The sequence below is a fragment of the Galeopterus variegatus genome, unplaced genomic scaffold (genome assembly GCF_000696425.1).
Source record: "Galeopterus variegatus unplaced genomic scaffold, G_variegatus-3.0.2 Scaffold395, whole genome shotgun sequence".
Taxonomy (NCBI): Eukaryota; Metazoa; Chordata; class Mammalia; order Dermoptera; family Cynocephalidae; genus Galeopterus; species Galeopterus variegatus.
This window is the reverse complement of record NW_007726506.1, coordinates 292,916-310,456: the sequence shown is the minus strand read 5'-3', so window position 1 is coordinate 310,456 and position 17,541 is coordinate 292,916. Positions and strand designations below refer to the sequence as shown.

The 17,541-nt window shown below is 37.5% G+C and overlaps 1 protein-coding gene and 1 pseudogene across 2 annotated transcripts in view; one reads left to right on the top strand and one right to left on the bottom strand.

The window, feature by feature from the left end:
• Positions 1 to 17,541, bottom strand: part of SPAG9 (sperm associated antigen 9) — a 119,675-nt gene that overhangs the window by 90,362 nt on the left and 11,772 nt on the right. For both annotated transcript variants that reach the window (XM_008568297.1, XM_008568298.1), the window contains exon 2: positions 5,290 to 5,410. In XM_008568297.1, coding sequence (XP_008566519.1) covers positions 5,290 to 5,410 — 121 coding nt within the window. The remainder of the gene's footprint in view (positions 1 to 5,289; positions 5,411 to 17,541) is intronic.
• On the top strand, positions 8,212 to 8,990 carry LOC103586942 (annotated as a pseudogene).

Sequence of the window (17,541 nt, the reverse complement as noted above, 5' to 3'; positions counted from 1 at the left end):
TATTCTTAGGACCAAGAAATAAGAAGTGTTTTCCTTCTAACAATAATGTCTCAAGGTGAAGGCTTAAAGTTATTTTACTAGATTATGATTGTGATACTACTTGATCTTGAAATTAAAAAAGCTAATGAATGTTATATGGGGACGGAAAGGGTAGAAAGGTCAGAGTACAAGGCTCTAACACATATGTCTTCAGTTGTCAACGTTTTTCCATCTAATTTTAAAAAATGGATTTTCGTTCAAAGGAAGGAAGGGCAGAATCAACAGAGTCTTTAAGTAGCTTAAAATCAATGCCATCTAAATCATTCCATCTTCTCCACAAAAGGCAATGGCTCTATACCTAAGGGAAAAGTAATCTATTATGAACTCAAGGAGCTTGATGGCAACAGAATTTTCCTAACAGAGAATTGAATAGCTCTAGGTGCTAATAAGTTATAAATAATGGTTCAAATTCCGGGGCCGGCCCCATGGCGCACTGCTACAGTGCGCCGCTTGGGAAGTGCGGCGGCGCTCCCGCCGAGGGTTCGGATCCCACATACAGACCGGTTCCCGCTCACTGGCTGAGCGAGGTGTGGGCGCAACGCCAAGGGTTGCAATCCCGTTGCCGGTCCCGGTCCGGTACGGGCGCGACACTGAGGGTTGCAATCCGTTGCCGGTCACGAAAAAAAAAAAAAAAAGACAAAAAAAACAAACAAACAAACAAAAAATAATGGTTCAAATTCATAAACTACAATAAACAAAATTGGAATTTGTCACTAATCTTTACTTCTCCAATTCTGTTCACATTAGAAATGGCAAAACACTATTATATATCAAGAACCACTAAAATGTTCATATTCCTTGACCTACTTCCTTAAATATATTCTAAGAAAATTATCAAAAGAGGGGAAAACCTGTGTAAAAAAATATTTACTATAATATGACTCACTACTCTAGAAAAAATGTCCAACCAACAAGGAAAGGTTTAGGGTTTTGTTTTTTAAATTGATTTAATTTATTTTTACCCTGATTCATTCCTTCATTTGACAAAGGATTTGTGATAGCTTACAAGAACACATCATAATATATTCATCGTATATATAAAAATTGGATTAAGGAAAAAAACAGTTTAAGTTTAAATATGCTAACCAGGTAAGGTCCAAACCAGTTGTTGCGGTTGCACTTCAAAGTTTATTCTGAGTTTCTGAGTAGCCAAGGTAAAAACCAAAGTAGCCATTAAATAATTCTCATTAAAGAAGAAAGCATAGTTCCTCAGGAAAAACAAGAATTGTTAATAGCATAGCTTCTGGATAGTGGATGTATGCAGACATTTAAAAAATAATAACTAAAGATTATACAACAAAAATACTTATGATAATATTAAGGAAAAGATACAAAATTATATATATTGTCTAACTGTAGTTATATAAAAACATGATACATATGGAAAAAAGACTAGAAGACCATGCACGTAAATTCCCCTCTTCCCCCATGAAACTGATTTCTTTGACCACAAGGACCATATTGTATTCTTCTGTACAACAACCATACCTATGGAATATGCTACATACTTCAGTAGTTTAATATTTTTAACTATATTAAAATGTCTGTACTTACTTGACTCATTTAAGAGAGTATTTGACCTACAAGATAGAAATACTCAACGTAAGACAAACAATGAACATAAAATGTATTTTCTGACAAAGAACCCATTACTGCTGCACTATGAAGAGCAAAGTTGACTAGAGACTCCTTACATAGTTGAAAAGCACCAAACAGTCCCTTCTCAACTCAAAACTTCCTCATTCCATACCATATATATTTCAGATTCTTCCTTAAGGCTCACAAGATGTTAATCACCAAGAAGTATATTGTTATTCCCAGATAAGGAATAATACACAGCATTAAAAAAAAATGCTTTATTCATGTTGGAAAAAACAAAAACATTTCTTATGTTAGTTCATATTTTGAAAAGAGAGAAACCAGAAATCTCCAAAATCAAACATGACCACAAAATTTTAACAAAATTTTTACAAATTTTAACAAAATTTTGTATAGACTGAACTTCTCAACGTTAAATCATACCACAACCTGGTAGATCCCATACTATCAAAAGCCATAAAGTGTGTTCTTTAATTCAATTCCTATTATTTACTTTTTCTTGCTTCTCAAATACCAACTAAGTACAACCAAAATTTCCTCTTTTAACATAGGAAGTAGTCTTCGGAGCAGAATTTAGATTTTTATTGTGGCTACTTTTTTAAAGGGATATGTGTCCTAAAACACATCAATCAGAGCTGACATATTAGTCTTTTAAAATGAAAGATTCTAAGACATTTTACAAATATAAAAATGGAAATTAGACAAAGTACAGTTATCATACAACATTCAATGGTACTGAACAGAAAAAAACTGCATCCACCCCTCCTCTATAGGCACCACCAATAGTAATTTCAGTGGCCCCAAATAAATACATAATTTAAATGAGATATTTTGGGTTACAGTTACTTTAACAAAAATTACAATATTTTCTTTTTAAAAAATAATTAATAGTAGAATTAAGAAGATTAGAAAGCCCAGATAATGTGTTCTATTATACAAAAATGAGTTAATGTAATCTGACATACTTTACTTAAATTTATTTTCATCTTTTAAAAAGCACTTATTCCCAGTCCTCGTTTTCCAATAGTATAGGGCACTGATGATACTTAAAAATTACCCTCTACCATCACCTTTTTTAAAAATAAGGGGGTTTGGGCCAGCCTGTGGCTCACTCGGGAGAATGTAGTGCTGGTAACACCAAGGCCACAGGTTCGGATCCCATATAGGAATGGCCAGTTGGCTCACTGGGTGAGCATGGTGCTGACAACACCAAGGGTTAAGATCCCCTTACCGGTCATCTCTTAAAAAAAAAATAAGTAAATAAAAATAAAAATAAGGGGGTTTGATTCATATTGGACATACTTGGTAAAGAATTTTCTTCTCCCTTCCCTAGAGTATTATCAATTATTTTTCAGTAAAACCTAATTTTTAAGAAATGTCTTTGAATTAAAATGGAAAACACAATAATCAATACTTCTGGAGAGAGGAAATGAGAGGATGGGAAACTGCAGAATATGACAATTCCCAAAATTTGGGTACGACTCACTGGACTGGACAAATCTGGGATGCTAAAAAAGACAAATTCTGAGATACTCAAATATTCTCCTAAATTAACCACTTCTTTAAATTAGGAAAGGACTATATTTTGTTTACACTTACTAGAAAGGAACAGGAAACAGATTTTTTCATTTTAGTAATAAAAGGGCTAACGTGTATGTGAAAGAATTAGTAATTCATTCCATTCAGTTATTTTTGTGAAAAGAGAAGCAGTATTTCTTTCAACTGAGACAGCAACATTTTCAGGCACTTTGATATCAAAAATGCAATTTCAAGTATAAGGTAATTCTTCCTCTAATATCTCCCTTATCATAGAAGCAGATTATTTAATGTATAATAAAAGGATTATAGGCAAGTAAGAATAAAGAATTTTAAAATGAAAAAAACTGAAGGAAAAAAATGAGGAAAAAAATTAGACAAGGAATTCCTTTCCAAGTCAAAAAAAAATTTTCCTACTGAAAACTTGGCACTCTTCAGAAATCAAGAAGAAAATCTAATATGTAAGACAATGAAAGTTAGGCTGGTTCTGTCAACTGTGCCTTTAGTGTTTGGTTCTAAAATACTATGTAATCCCTGTCATGAAAGCATAATCAAGTTAGGATTAAAATATTATCTCCAATAGTTAAATTTTCTTCTTCTTTGAACAGAATGCATTTCAACTCTTGAAATGTACCAAAAGCCTGAAACTGCCACAAGACTGTTTCTACAAATGAATGGGACTCACAGTAATGTGACTCCAACAATATATTTGTTAGTGTATGCACTGTGAAGTCCATCATACAGCTCTCTAAGTCCTCAAATTTCTATGATAGAATCTCAGAAATCACTTGACATATTCAACGTTAACAAAGAAAGGGTACACAACTCCAGGTATCTATAAGCCTAAAACTACAAAGATGTGACACGTGGCTCATTTTGTCTCACTCAAGTTGGCCTCTGTTACCAAACATCCATTGGCTTTCTACCATGACATCTGCTTAATAGCCATGTGAGGTCTCCTTGAATTCTAGAATGCTTGAACTCTAGATTCCCAGTGATTTTGATTTAGGTCTAGTAGACCCTTCCAGAGTTCTCAAGTGAGCAATCAAGTCAGTCTTCACACACACTTCAAGCCTGGTGGTGAAGATTATACATCATGAATGGCACTACCTTAATAGCAGGTTTCACTATGTAGCTTAATGGGTGATATGGAAAGACTATCTGCATGGCCATCTATTGGTCCCTAGGATTCTGAAAGTTTTCAATGCTGGGAGATAAAAGCGGAGAGCTTTCTGCCTACCTGTACCAGACACAAAAATAAGCCATGAAGTTTCTCACCATTTCTTTTTCTAATTTGGATTTAGTAGCTGTTTTCATTTGCCAAAAAGGGAAAAATCACCTTTGAGGTCTGACACAATAATTATTTTAAAAATCTAGAATATAGAAATTATATTAAAAATGAAATGATTCTGAAAAATAAAGTTCTATTCCTTTTTTTCCCTTTTTTCGTGTCCGGCAACGGATCGCAACCCTCAGTGTCGCGCCCGGACCGGACCAGGACCGGCAACGGGATCGCAACCCTCGGTGTTGCTCCTGCGCCTCGCTCAGCCAGTGAGCGGGACCCGGTCTGTATGTGGGATCCGAACCCTCAGCGGGAGCGCCACCGCACTCCCAAGCGGCGCACTGTAGCAGTGCGCCACCAGGCCGGCCCAAGTTCTATTCCTTAAATGCCCTCATTTTTCCATTAGAAAGGAACAAAGGAGACAATTCAGTAATTTTTTATACATACTTCAAAGCTAGAGTTTCTCTTACATTTTAAAATTTCAAAGCAATAAACAATGGAACTTTGTGTACTTTATTAAAATTAGAAGAAATGATCTACACATACACATCTGCATAATGGATATAGCATAACGTTAACTACAAACAAAGACTGAGAGCTAAATATAAGAAGTGAGTCTTGCAGGTATCTTTGATTTAGTCAGTTCTGCATACATGGGCACCATGTTAAAATGTGAACAAAAAAGAGCTAACCCTAGCTCCTAGGTCTTATTCTTTTGTCTGAAATAACAATTCTAAGCATGTATTTGAAATCCTAGTCAAATGTCAGGATGAGTCATTGTACAATTAGAGTTCGCTCTTTAACAGGTACTTATGAGAAGTATTTTTACTTACTCTGGTCAGCATAGTTTTTTGCTTTGAGTTCAAGTTGCCTTGTTTGAGATTCTAAAGATTCCACTCGGGTCTGTAAGTCCTTTTTTTCCTGCTCTTGAGAGTCTTCAAATTCAATGAATTTCTAATAAAGAAGAACAATATATATTTTCATTAGAGAATTTAAAACTTTTTTATATTTTCAACTCCTGTGTTTCTTGTTTTCAAGAATCACCATTAGGTATTAACTACTTAAAGAGATCTCAGAATCACCAGCTTTGGCTGATTTTCAGTTTCTCTATAAAAATTAAGTTTAAAAGCCTCCAAATACAAAAGAAAAAATATGACAAAATAATTTGTTTATTCAGATGTTTCCACTTCAGGCTGGCTGGTTAGCTCAGTTGGTTAGAGTGTGGTGTTATAACACCAAGGTCAAGGGTTTGGATCCCCCTACCAGCCAGCTGCAAAAAAAAAAAAGTTTCTACTTCATATAACAGGCATTTCAAAGGCCATATACATATATCCTACTATTATATGTAAGTCCTTTAACTAATATAATTGTACATTCATCTTGAGTTCAAAACACAATTTTTTAATCCATAATGTGCAAGACAGAGAAAAGAATCATAAATAATCAATAAATATTTGTTAAATGATTATTTAATAGACAGTCTTGTAGGTTCACCTGAACCATGGAGTTGAAATTCCTAAGAAAAGGGCATGTGCTAGGACTATATCCACCAATCAAATTCAATTTACTAAACCTGTTCTCGTCAAGGGAATTATCATTAAATGAAATAATCAAATCTCAGTCATCTCAACTGTTCTATCAGCAACATTAGAACGGATCACTCATTCCTCCTTAAAAATTTTTTTTTTCATTTGGCTCCCAAGATTTTTCCTTGTTTCCCTTCTGCTTTACTGGCTGCTCCTTCTTGGTCTTCTTTGCTGGTGCCTCCTTTTCTCCCAACCTCTTAACACCAGCATGCTCAGCGTTTGCATACATTTTCTGTTCCTTGTTATTCTTTGGTGACTTCATCCAGTTTCATAGCTTTAAATACTAACTGTATGCTGACAACTTCCAAATTTCTATCTCTAGCCCAGACCTGAATCCTGGATTTGTATGTCCAACTGCCTACTGAACAACTTCATTTGGATAAGGTCTAATAAGCACTTTTTTTTTTTGGCAGCTGGCTGGCAGGGGGTTCCAAACTAATCTGCTCCTCTCCTGGACTTCTCTAGCTCACTAAATTACTATGGTCAATTGTTCAGGCTCAAAACTCTGGAGTCAGCTTTGACTCTTCTGCTTCTTTTTTTTTTTCCTTTTTGTCTTTTTTCGTGACCGGCAACGGATCGCAACCCTCAGTGTCGCGCCCGTACCGGACTGGGACCGGCAACGGGATCGCAACCCTCGGCGTTGCGCCCGCACCTCGCTCAGCCAGTGAGCAGCCAGTCTGTATGTGGGATCCGAACCCTCGGCGGGAGCGCCGCCACACTCCCAAGCGGCGCACTGTAGCAGTGCGCCACCGGGCCAGCCCCGACTCTTCTGCTTCTCTAATACCTCATACATCCAATCTAATCACCAAATCTACCTTCAGATTGACCTTTTCATCATCTCCACCACCACCCTGGTCTGTGCCACCATTACATATTACTGATATAGCAATAAGCCTATAATGATCTCCTTACTTCCACTCTTGCCCCTTTACAACGCATTTTCAATACAGTACTTAGGGTGATCTTTTAAAAAGTAAATCAGATCAATTTATTCCTCTGCTCAAAAACTTGATGGTTTACAATCTTTACCACAGCCCTTACCATAGCCTCCCAGGTCCTACACAATCTGCTCCCACCATTCTTTTACTTCTTTGACTTCATCCCCTACTTCTCTTCCTTCCCTCTCCTTCCCATTATATGATTCAAGCCTCTTTGCAGTTCCTCCAATACGCAGTTTCCTACTGCCTGGAATTCTCTTCCTCCAGATATCCAAATGGCTTGTTCCCACCTCACCTCCTTCACATCTTTGTTCAAATGTCACCTTCTTAGTGAGACCTTCCTTGGCCATCCTACTTAAAACCGTAATAGCCACTACTCTGGGAGACTAAGGGAAGACATCCCTGAGATATTTAAACTGAGACCTGAAAGATGAATAAAAGTTCCTCAAACAAAGAGAGGCCAAAAGAAACCAAGGATAGCCAAGCTTAGAGACATGGGAGGAAAAATGGCCTGAGATAATGCTGGAAAACAGACAAGGACCAAATCATATGGGGCTTTGAAGGATATTGGATCATACTGAGAATACAGAATGCCATTCATACTTTGAAAAGCTCAATCTAGTAAGAATATGGTGAATGCAACGGGAGGCAGAGGGTGGGAGATAAGAAGAGAACAAGAGGGGCGGGCCGGTTAGCTCAGTTAGAGGGCAGTGTTATAACATCAAAGCCAAGGATTTGGATCACCAAACAGGCCAGCTACCAAAAAAAAAAAAAATACCCAAACAAGGGAACAAGAGTATTGAAAGGAGACTGAAGGTTACCACAGTAGTCCAAATGAGAAATGACTACTAACAGTGGCACTGAGGATTCAGATATGAGGATGAATTCAAAATATTTAGGAGGTAAAATAAACAGGATTGGTGACTGATTAAATGTATGGGAGAAGGAAAGGTCATGAAAAAAACCTAGATTTCTAGTTTGACCAACGGTGCAAATAGTGGTATCACTTAATTAGTGGAGGGTGGAGGTATGAGTTATTTAATAAACAGATGAGGGGGGAGCTATATGTAATATAATAAATTGACTTTCAGTATCATGGTAAGCTACCTATGAGGTATTCACATGCACATATGAAATGTTTAGTTGTAAATAAGGTACCTCGGTGATCTCCATGGCAGCATACACATTACCCACAATTCCCTGCTCTTTTTCTCTCTTCCAGCCACCCAGAATGCCCAAAAGAAAGAAAGCCAAAGTCAAGGAGGCGGCCCCAACCCCTGCTGTTGTGAAGAAGGAGGCCAAGAAGGGGGTAAATTCTGTTTGGGAAAAGGTCTAAGAATTGGCACTGGACTGGACATCCAGCCCAAAAGGGACCTCACACACTTTGTCAAATGGCTGTGCTACATCTGGCTGCAATGGCAAAGGGCTATCCTCTATAAAAGGCTGAAAGTGCTTCCTGCGATTAACCAGTTCACCCAGGCCTTTGATGGTACTCAACTGCTTAAGCTGGCCCACAAGTACAGACCAAAGACAAAGCAAGAGAAGGAGAGACTGTTGGCTCAGGCTGAGAAGAAAGCTGTCGGCAAGGAGGATGTCCCCACTAAGAAACCACCTGTCCTTTGAGCAGGGGTTAATACTGTCATCACCTAGTGGAGAACAAGAAGGCTCAGCTGGTAGTGATTGCACATGAGGTGGACCACATCAAGCTGGCTGTTATTTTGCCTGCCCAGTGTCCTAAGATGGGGGTTCCCTATGGCATTATCAAGGAAAAAGCCAGACTGGGACAACTAGACCACAGGAAAACCTGCACCACCACTGCCCTCACACAGGTTAACTAGAAAATGAAGGAGTTCTGGCTAAGCTGGTGGAAGCTATCAGGACCAATTACAATGACATTATGATGAGATCCGCTGTCACTGGGGAGGCAATGTCCTGGGTCCAAAATCTGTGGCTTGCACTGCCAAGCTGGAAAAGGCAAAGGCTAAAGAACTTTCCACTATACTGGATTAAATATACACTGTTGAGTTTTTGTACATAAAAATAATATAAATTTTCCTTCGAAAAATACAAATAAAATAAGGTACTTCATTGTTGAGAGTATAACTGGTACAGCCCACCTGGACAATGAATTAGCAATGTGTATCAAAAACCCTTAAAGAATGTACTAAAAGAATATTATCATTATTTTAAAATTGTTTTGGCAACTGGTTGGTATGGGGATTAGAAGGGCATTATTTTCAATACATTCATTAAGGGTTTTTGATACAAAATGTTACATGTAGTATGATCCCGCTTTTATAAACTGGAGCCATAGGTCAAGGAAAGGTTTGGAGGCATATATTAAAACACTGGTAATAGCTATTTAATTACTGGTAGGACTTACTGTGGTTTTGCCTTCTTCCTATAGTCATCCTTAAATCTCTTAAATTTTTTGTTTTTTCTTTTCCAATAAGCATGGATTATTTATGTATTTTTAAATAATAAAGGAAAGGAGGAAATGCAAAATACATGCCTATACCTCCTCAGTGGGGGCGGGAGAGCTAAACATAAACCTTACTTCATTTGCAATTCAGCTTAGAAAAGCTTGGTATAGTATATCAAGCATTAATATTACCATTTGGCAAAAAAATGATTGTGGGTGTTTTTCTAAATGTAATTACTCAAAATCAAACTTTAAATTGGGATATTGAGGGGGGGAATCAATGCAAAGGAATAATTCCATTTTAATTATATACTATTCATGCTATATGCCATGACAGTATGTTAGATCTACTGGAAGTCAAAAACTAAAATGTTAGAGTGATGTATTTCATGACTCAAGAAGTGTCAATCCATTCCAAAAATCCTGTAGAAAAACTGTACCAAAAAAAAAAAAGATTCATTGTACAGACTTCATTCTTTCCTATATTTTAAAGATATTTACAACAAAGAATTACCAGTAGGATAGGTGGTTTCCTTTTATTATTGTAATTTGTATATAACAGTATTTTTATGCAAAGTACATGGGATTCTGAAGGTTTTATGCCAGCCAGAGACACTTTGAAGGAGGCTAGGGTAATACCTCCAAAAACATTTTGAATGAGAGGAAAAAAAGGTAAATTAATGATCATGAAGTCGTCTATGGACATTCATATGTGGTTTAACGTGGCTTCTTGTCAGTGGCATCACTTCACAAAGGTGGTCTAGCAAAAATCATGGCAGGAGAGGGGTACTTTTTCAAATTACAAAACCATATTGCCCCTGGAAATTCTGGCTACTTGCCTACGCCCACAGCATAGAGTTTGTTGGATCCCTCAGGTATATGGGTATAAAGTGCTCTTCCCCTTTGCCTTCTCACTCTCTCTCTCACATGCATATTCTTTTTTCTAAAAGGGAAGGGAGGATGAGACCCTGTGAGTGAGCTTTTTCAGCATTTATAATAAACACATCTTCACTAGATACTCTTTTCCCCTCTCAATAACTAATAGGCCAGCAACAACACTGACATAACTTCAGACAGAACTCTCCTGGGAGCAACTAGATACTGTTTAAAAAAAAAAAAAAAGCAGGGGACAATACAGACTTATGTCAGGATCTAAAAAGAATAAGCTTTGTGATGAAGCAAAATGCTTTCAAGTCCAGATGGCTTATAGGGAATGTTTTGCCCCACTGTTCTGGAGAAAAACAAATGAATACTGTGAAAAGGCAAGCTCCCAAAGCTTAAAAAAAAAATCCCTAGAGATTGCTGCTCTTTGGGAAAGATGCAGGAGACACCCCCCACAACCCCAAGAAAAGCCCTTTAAATAGTTACTTTGACTATAGTAGTTGTCTGAAAAATAATGCCACCAAATAAAAAGCTTTTTCCTAAATGTCCATCAAGATATTATCCTTCCCACTTACACTGCAGAAAGGGAAGAGGGAAATATCTCCATTATATTAAATAATTATTGTTAAACTCAGTTAAATGTAATTGTTTTTCAAAGCAGTCTCTTTTAAGAAATGAGAACACAGAAGACCATATTAAATAACACCCAAGGGACGTGATTCCTTTCATCCAAAATGTGGAAAGTTTTCTAACTCAAATGATTTGGCTTCTTCAAAAATAAATGTCAAAGGGGGAAAAAAGAAAAGAACTATCACACATGGTAATAAGAGACATTAAATAATATTACACATTAAAAGAAACTTAATTGATCAAGCACCCTCAAAAAAAGAAATTTTTTAAAAAGAGAGAAACTTGGGCTGGCTGGTTAGCTCAGCTGGTTAGAGCATAGTGTTGGTAACACCAAGGTCTAGCTTTTGATCCCTGTTACTGGCCAGCTGCCAAAAAAAAAAAAGAGAGAAAAGAGAGAGAAACTTACGATACATATTAAACCAAGTGTAAATGTGTAGACCATTGTGATCGGATCCTTACTGAAACAACCAACTATGAAACTACATTTACCAGACAACTGGAGAAATGTGAACACCGATTAAAATAAATATTAAGGAATAATCATTTATAAATTTTAGGTGTGATAACAGCATTGTGGCTATGTTTTTTTTTTTAAAGCCCTGTCTCGGGCCGGCCCGGTGGTGCACTGCTACAGTGCGCCGCTTGGGAGCGCGGTGGCACTCCCGCCGAGGGTTCGGATCCCACATACAGACTGGTTCCCGCTCACTGGCTGAGCGAGGGGCAGGCGCAGCACCGAGGGTTGCGATCCCGTTGCCGGTCCTGGTCCGGTACAGGCGCAACACTGAGGGTTGCGGTCCGTTGCTGGACACGAAAAAAGACAAAAAGGAAAAAAAAAAAAAAAAGCCCTGTCTCTTAGAGATGCACTGATATGTAGTCTTTGGTCTGCTTTAAAATTATGGTGGAGAATTACAAAACAAAATGAAAAAAAAGAAAAAAAAAGAAAAGAAAAAAGATAATAGATAAATAAATAGAATTATAGTAGAGATGCTGAGGGGAAGAAAAGAGGTACAGATGAAATGATATTGGCTTCACTTTGATAGCTGCTGAAGCTGAGTGATTGATATATGGAGTTCATAATACTATTCTACTTTAATCTTTGGACATTTCTATAATAAAAAGTTTAAAAAGAAAAACCTTGGAAAACAATTATTAGTGGTGTTTAATATGGAAAAATTTTGTAATAGGAGCTTCCTGTCATTAAAAAGCAAATAAATATGCAGAATATCCATTGAAGCACTATTTGTAACAGTTCAAAACTGGAAGGTAGCCTGGCCAGTTAGCTTAGCTGGTTAGAGCACAGTGTTATAACCAAGGTCAAGTGTTTGGAGCCCCATATTGGCCAGCCGCCAAAAAAAAAAAAAAACTAGAAAGTAACTTAAACGTCCATTGATACACAGTAGATAAGCAAATTATGATTCATAAAGTATTAGATTATTAGATTCACAAATTATTAGATTCATACTCTGGAAACTATGTAATGGAGAACTGGTATAGGAGGGAGGGGTGGGGCTGAAAACAAGGGGGTTAAGTGGAAGTCTGAAGTCACCAGTCAAGAATATCCCTGGAAGGTCCCCAGCCCCATCCCAGAGTAGCCAGGTGGCTCCTTGCTCACCCACACAGGAGATAGGTTTGCTTTCTGAATAAATTCAACCAGAGAGATTTCAGACTAGACACACTCTAGGAACAGCCAAGCAGGTGCCAAATGAAAAGAGAGGAATTAAGTTTAAGTCTATATACTGAATAGTAATACTGATAGCCCCCTTTCTGTTCCTGTCCTCACCCAGGTTCCTATAATGTAGATAACTAAGCTTACCTACCACTCCACCAGCCATTCCCCCAAAGAGATTATCCTTCTCTGGAAAAACCTAAATGTCTCTGAGAAAAGACCATGGGATACTGAAATATGTGTTCCCAACTGGCAGTAAACTGCATACAGACACACAAAACTTCTGATCCTCCTTTTTCAGTGCCTCACTTTCAAAAGGGTTATCAGGCACTTGAAGGTCCAACCTGAAAGAGAGAGACCAAAACTATGGGGTGGAGGATGGGGGGGCGGGGACTGAGGAAACAGTCAAAACAGGAAACAAATGAAAACTATAATATACTCAGAGACCAGAGGTGGCCAGTTAGCTCAGCTGGTTGGAACAACACCCACACACACACACACACACACACGAAAAGTTACTACTGCTACAAAACCAGACACACACACACACCACCCCAAAAGAAAAGTTACTACTGCTACAAAACCAGACACACACACACACACACACACACACAGAGGACACACACACACACACACACACATACACAGGACACACACACACACACACAGACACACACACACACACAGACACACACACACCCCAAAAGAAAAGTTACTACTGCTACAAAACCAGACACACACACACACACACACACGAAAAGTTACTACTGCTACAAAACCAGAACAACATGCAATTTTTAAAAAGGAGTGGAAGGGAAGCAAGAACAAGGAAGAGCTTTTGGAAATTATTAAAGTGAGAATTGAAGAATCAAGCACCTTTCCTGTCTTACTTATACAAATTATACCTTACGGTAATCAAACACTTGATGAGGGGAAGTTCCTCTTTATAAGAAAATTTAGTTAATTAATATTGAAGGAATAATTGCGTTAGAATAGCATCATTTCCCAAACCTTAATGAAATAACAGAGAATATCCTGTCACTACTCAGATTTTCCTAGTTGTCTCATAAATAAATGTGTTTATAATCAGGATCCAAAAAAGATTGCTATAAGGATGATAAGAATATGACTCTTAAGTCTCTTTTATTTATTTGTTTTTTATTACATTTTTTGGTGGCTAGCTGGTACGGGGATCCAAACCCTTGACCTTGGTGTTATAACACCACGCTCTCAACAGATGAGCTAACCAATCAGCCTCTTAAATCTCTTTTAAACTACAGATTCCTCAGTCTTTTTCACCCAATTGATGATCATATAATGGAATACTGTCGTGCCATTAAAATGTATAATTTAGATTTATTTATGGACTTCCTGGTGTAGGTTTTTGCCAGTTGTGAGTGAATGAAACTGAATAGGCAATTCATAGGAAAGTAGAATCATCAATAAATGCAAAACATTCTCAACCACACTAACGATCTGAGAAAAGCAAATTAAAACAAGACGTGGTTTCACATACATCAGACTGGCAACAGAAACCAAAAAGTCTGATAGTGCCAAGTGTTGGCAAAGATACAGAGAAATAAGAATTCTTATACACTACTGAGGGACGTAAATCACTATGCCCCCTTGACAAACAATGTGGCCATATCTAGTTAAGTTTACAAAATACATATCCTAAAACCTGGCATCCCAATTCTAAATTGAGAAAAGCTTATCTTTGAAAAGCTCTTGCATGTGCACCAAATGTTACTGCAACAATGCTTGTAGTACATAGTGTGGTAATGTAGGAAATAACTCAAAACCTTCATTAGAATAGATAAATAGTGGTATATTCATATGATGTAATAATACACAGCAGTCAAAATAAACAAATTAGATGTATATGTACGTATCGACATGGACAGATCTAAAAAACGAGTTAAAGAAATGCAAAATTATGAGAATATAACAGCATTTAAGAAAAAAAAGTGTTAATTCCCAAAGCAATAGTATGCATAGTTTATAGACAGATATATCTACACTAAATATCTAAAAAAACATGAAACAGAAGAATATATACCAAATTCATAGGTCAACTTTGTTCTCCTCAGTACCACTTCCCTCCCCAGAAGGTGACCTTACCTTTACCTTTAATGTTCTATATCTTTTATTTAAGAAATAAATATTTTAAGTAAAAGATAAACTGCCAATATTTTACCCTGAATCATAGGTAAATGGATGTTTTTTACATTATTCTCTTTAGTCTTCTACTATTTTATGTGCTTTTTTTTTCTTCCTAGCAGCAGGCCAGTAAGGGGATCTCAATGCCTGACCTTGGTGTTATAAGTATGTACATTTTTTTGTAAAGAATAAAGAAAGTCTTATGCGTCTAGAAAAGATATTTGAGTTTCTCTTAAGCAATGGTTCTTGAGGTTGAGGGGAGTGTGAGGCAGTTATAATCAAAAACTCCCTAAGAGAATTTTTCCAAATACACAGCCTGGCCCAGCCTACCAGTACTTCTTACAACCAGTCTCATAAGCCTGTGGCGGTAGGAGTGTTTGGGTTTAAAGAATTGGCTATTTGGAAACACTCCCCTAGATCGTTTGGAAACATTCCTCCAGATGGTTGGGGATCCCTCCTAGTGTAATGAGAAGTCAGGAAGGGCAGCTGAACCCAGTGTGAGTCCTGACTTCCAAACTCCCCTTGAGGCCTCAAACCAATTCTTCTACGTTATCATCATCCAACTGCTCTGTATGAACAAGGAAAGATGTCCAATGGTCTGGCTGGTTAACTCAGTTGGTAAGAGCATGGTGCTGATAACGTCAAGGTCCAGAGTTCAATCCCTGTACTGGCCAACTGCCCCCCCCCCCCAAAAAAGATGTCCAACACAATTTATGAATTAAAAAGAAAATCAAGTTACAAAATACTATATACAGTATAAACTCATTCAATTTAAAATATATTCATATATAAAAATGCAACTGAAAGAATGTATGTCAAATTGTTAATAGTAAGCTCCAACAGGCAAGATTCTAGAAGTAATTCTGTAAACCTTGGTTGGTTTTTGTTGTTCTAACAAAGAGCATATATTTTGTCTGTAAACAGAAAATATAAATAAAAACTAATAAAAGCATTATTAAAACTTCTGTGCTTCAGGGCTGGCCCGTGGCTCACCTGGGAGAGCATAGTGCTGACAACACCAAGTCAAGGGTTACGATCCCCTTACCAGTCATCTTTAAAAAAAAAAAACACAAAAAAAAACTTCTGTGCTTCAGGGCTGGCCCGTGGCTCACCTGGGAGAGCATAATGCTGACAACACCAAGTCAAGGGTTACGATCCCCTTACCAGTCATCTTTAAAAAAAAAAAAAACAAAAAAAAACTTCTGTGCTTCAAAGAACAACATCAAGAAAATGAAAAGTCAACCTAGAGGAATCGGAGAAAATATCAGCAAATCGTATATTCATAACAGACTTGTATACACATACAGTGGAATATTATTCAGTCTGAAAAAGGAATGAAATTATGATACATGTTACAACATGGATGAATCTTGAAAACATGCTAAGTCAAACACAAAAGGAAAAATATTGTATAATGGTTAAAATGGTAAATTTTATGTTATATATATTCAACCCCCATACACATACTGAAACTACACACGAAGGACAAATATGGTATCATTCCACCATATGAGGTACGTAGAACAGTCAAATTCATAGGAATAGAAAGTAGATTAGTGGTTACCAGTGTAAGGACACCGTAGGCCTTCCCCCTCCGCTTGAGTGCCCATGGTGTCCTTACATTCAGGGACTAAGGTGAGGAAGAAACGGGAGTAATTAATGCGTATGAAGTTTCAGTTTGGGATGATGAAAAAGTTCTGGAGATGAAGGATAGTGATTGTTACATAATAATGTGGCACATAACACCACTGAACTGTATACTTAAAAGTTATTAAAATGGTAAATTTTACGCTATGTATGTTTTTCTATCTATCTGTTTATACATGTTATTTTATTTTATTTATTTACTTTTGGCAGCTGGCTGGCACAGGGATCAAACCCTGGACCTTGGTGCTATCAGCCCCACATTCTAACCAACTGAGCTAACCAGCCAGCCCTATATTTTACAATTCAAAAAAATTTTTTAAGAAAATAAAAACAAGGCCGGCCTGTGGCTCACTCGGTAGAGTGCGGTGCTGATAACACCAAGGCCACGGGTTCGGATCCTATATAGGGATGGCTGGTTTGCTCACTGGCTGAGCGTGGTGCTAACAACACCAGGCCAAGGGTTGAGATCCCCTTACCGGTCATCCTTATAAAAAAAAAAAAAAAAAGAAAAGAAAAACAAATGTTGAAACTATACATAGTAAAATTTTCACAGGAAGAAAAAATCAAGTTAATCCATTTTATTTTTATTTACTTATTTATTTAAAAGATGACCAGTAAGGGGATCTTAACCCTTGACTTGGTGTTGTCAGCACCACGCTCTCCCAAGTGAGCTAACCAGCCACCCCTATGTAGGGATCCGAACCCTTGGCCTTGGTGTTATCAGCACCACACTCTCCCAAGTGAGCACCTGCCTGTCCTAAGTTAGTCCATTTTGACAGACCTTTTTTTTTTTTAAAAAAGATGACCGGTAAGGGGATCTTAACCCTTGACTTGGTGTTGTCAGCACCACGCTCAGCCAGTGAGCGAACCGGCCATCCCTATGTGGGATCCGAACCCGGGGCCTTGGTGTTATCAGCACCGCACTCTCCCGAGTGAGCCACGGGCCGGCCCCTAAGTTAGTCCATTTTAAAAAATGCTATCAGTCAACAATATTATCAGCTGGCTAGTATCACCAAGAAATGTTCTTCAGAACCATATTTTAAAGAAAAACTGAAGCACCAAAACCTTTTTATCGTACCTGTTTTAATAAAAAACGTTTCTAAAGTTTCATACATACCTGCCTCCCTAAAATGGAGCATATCAGAGAAAATATA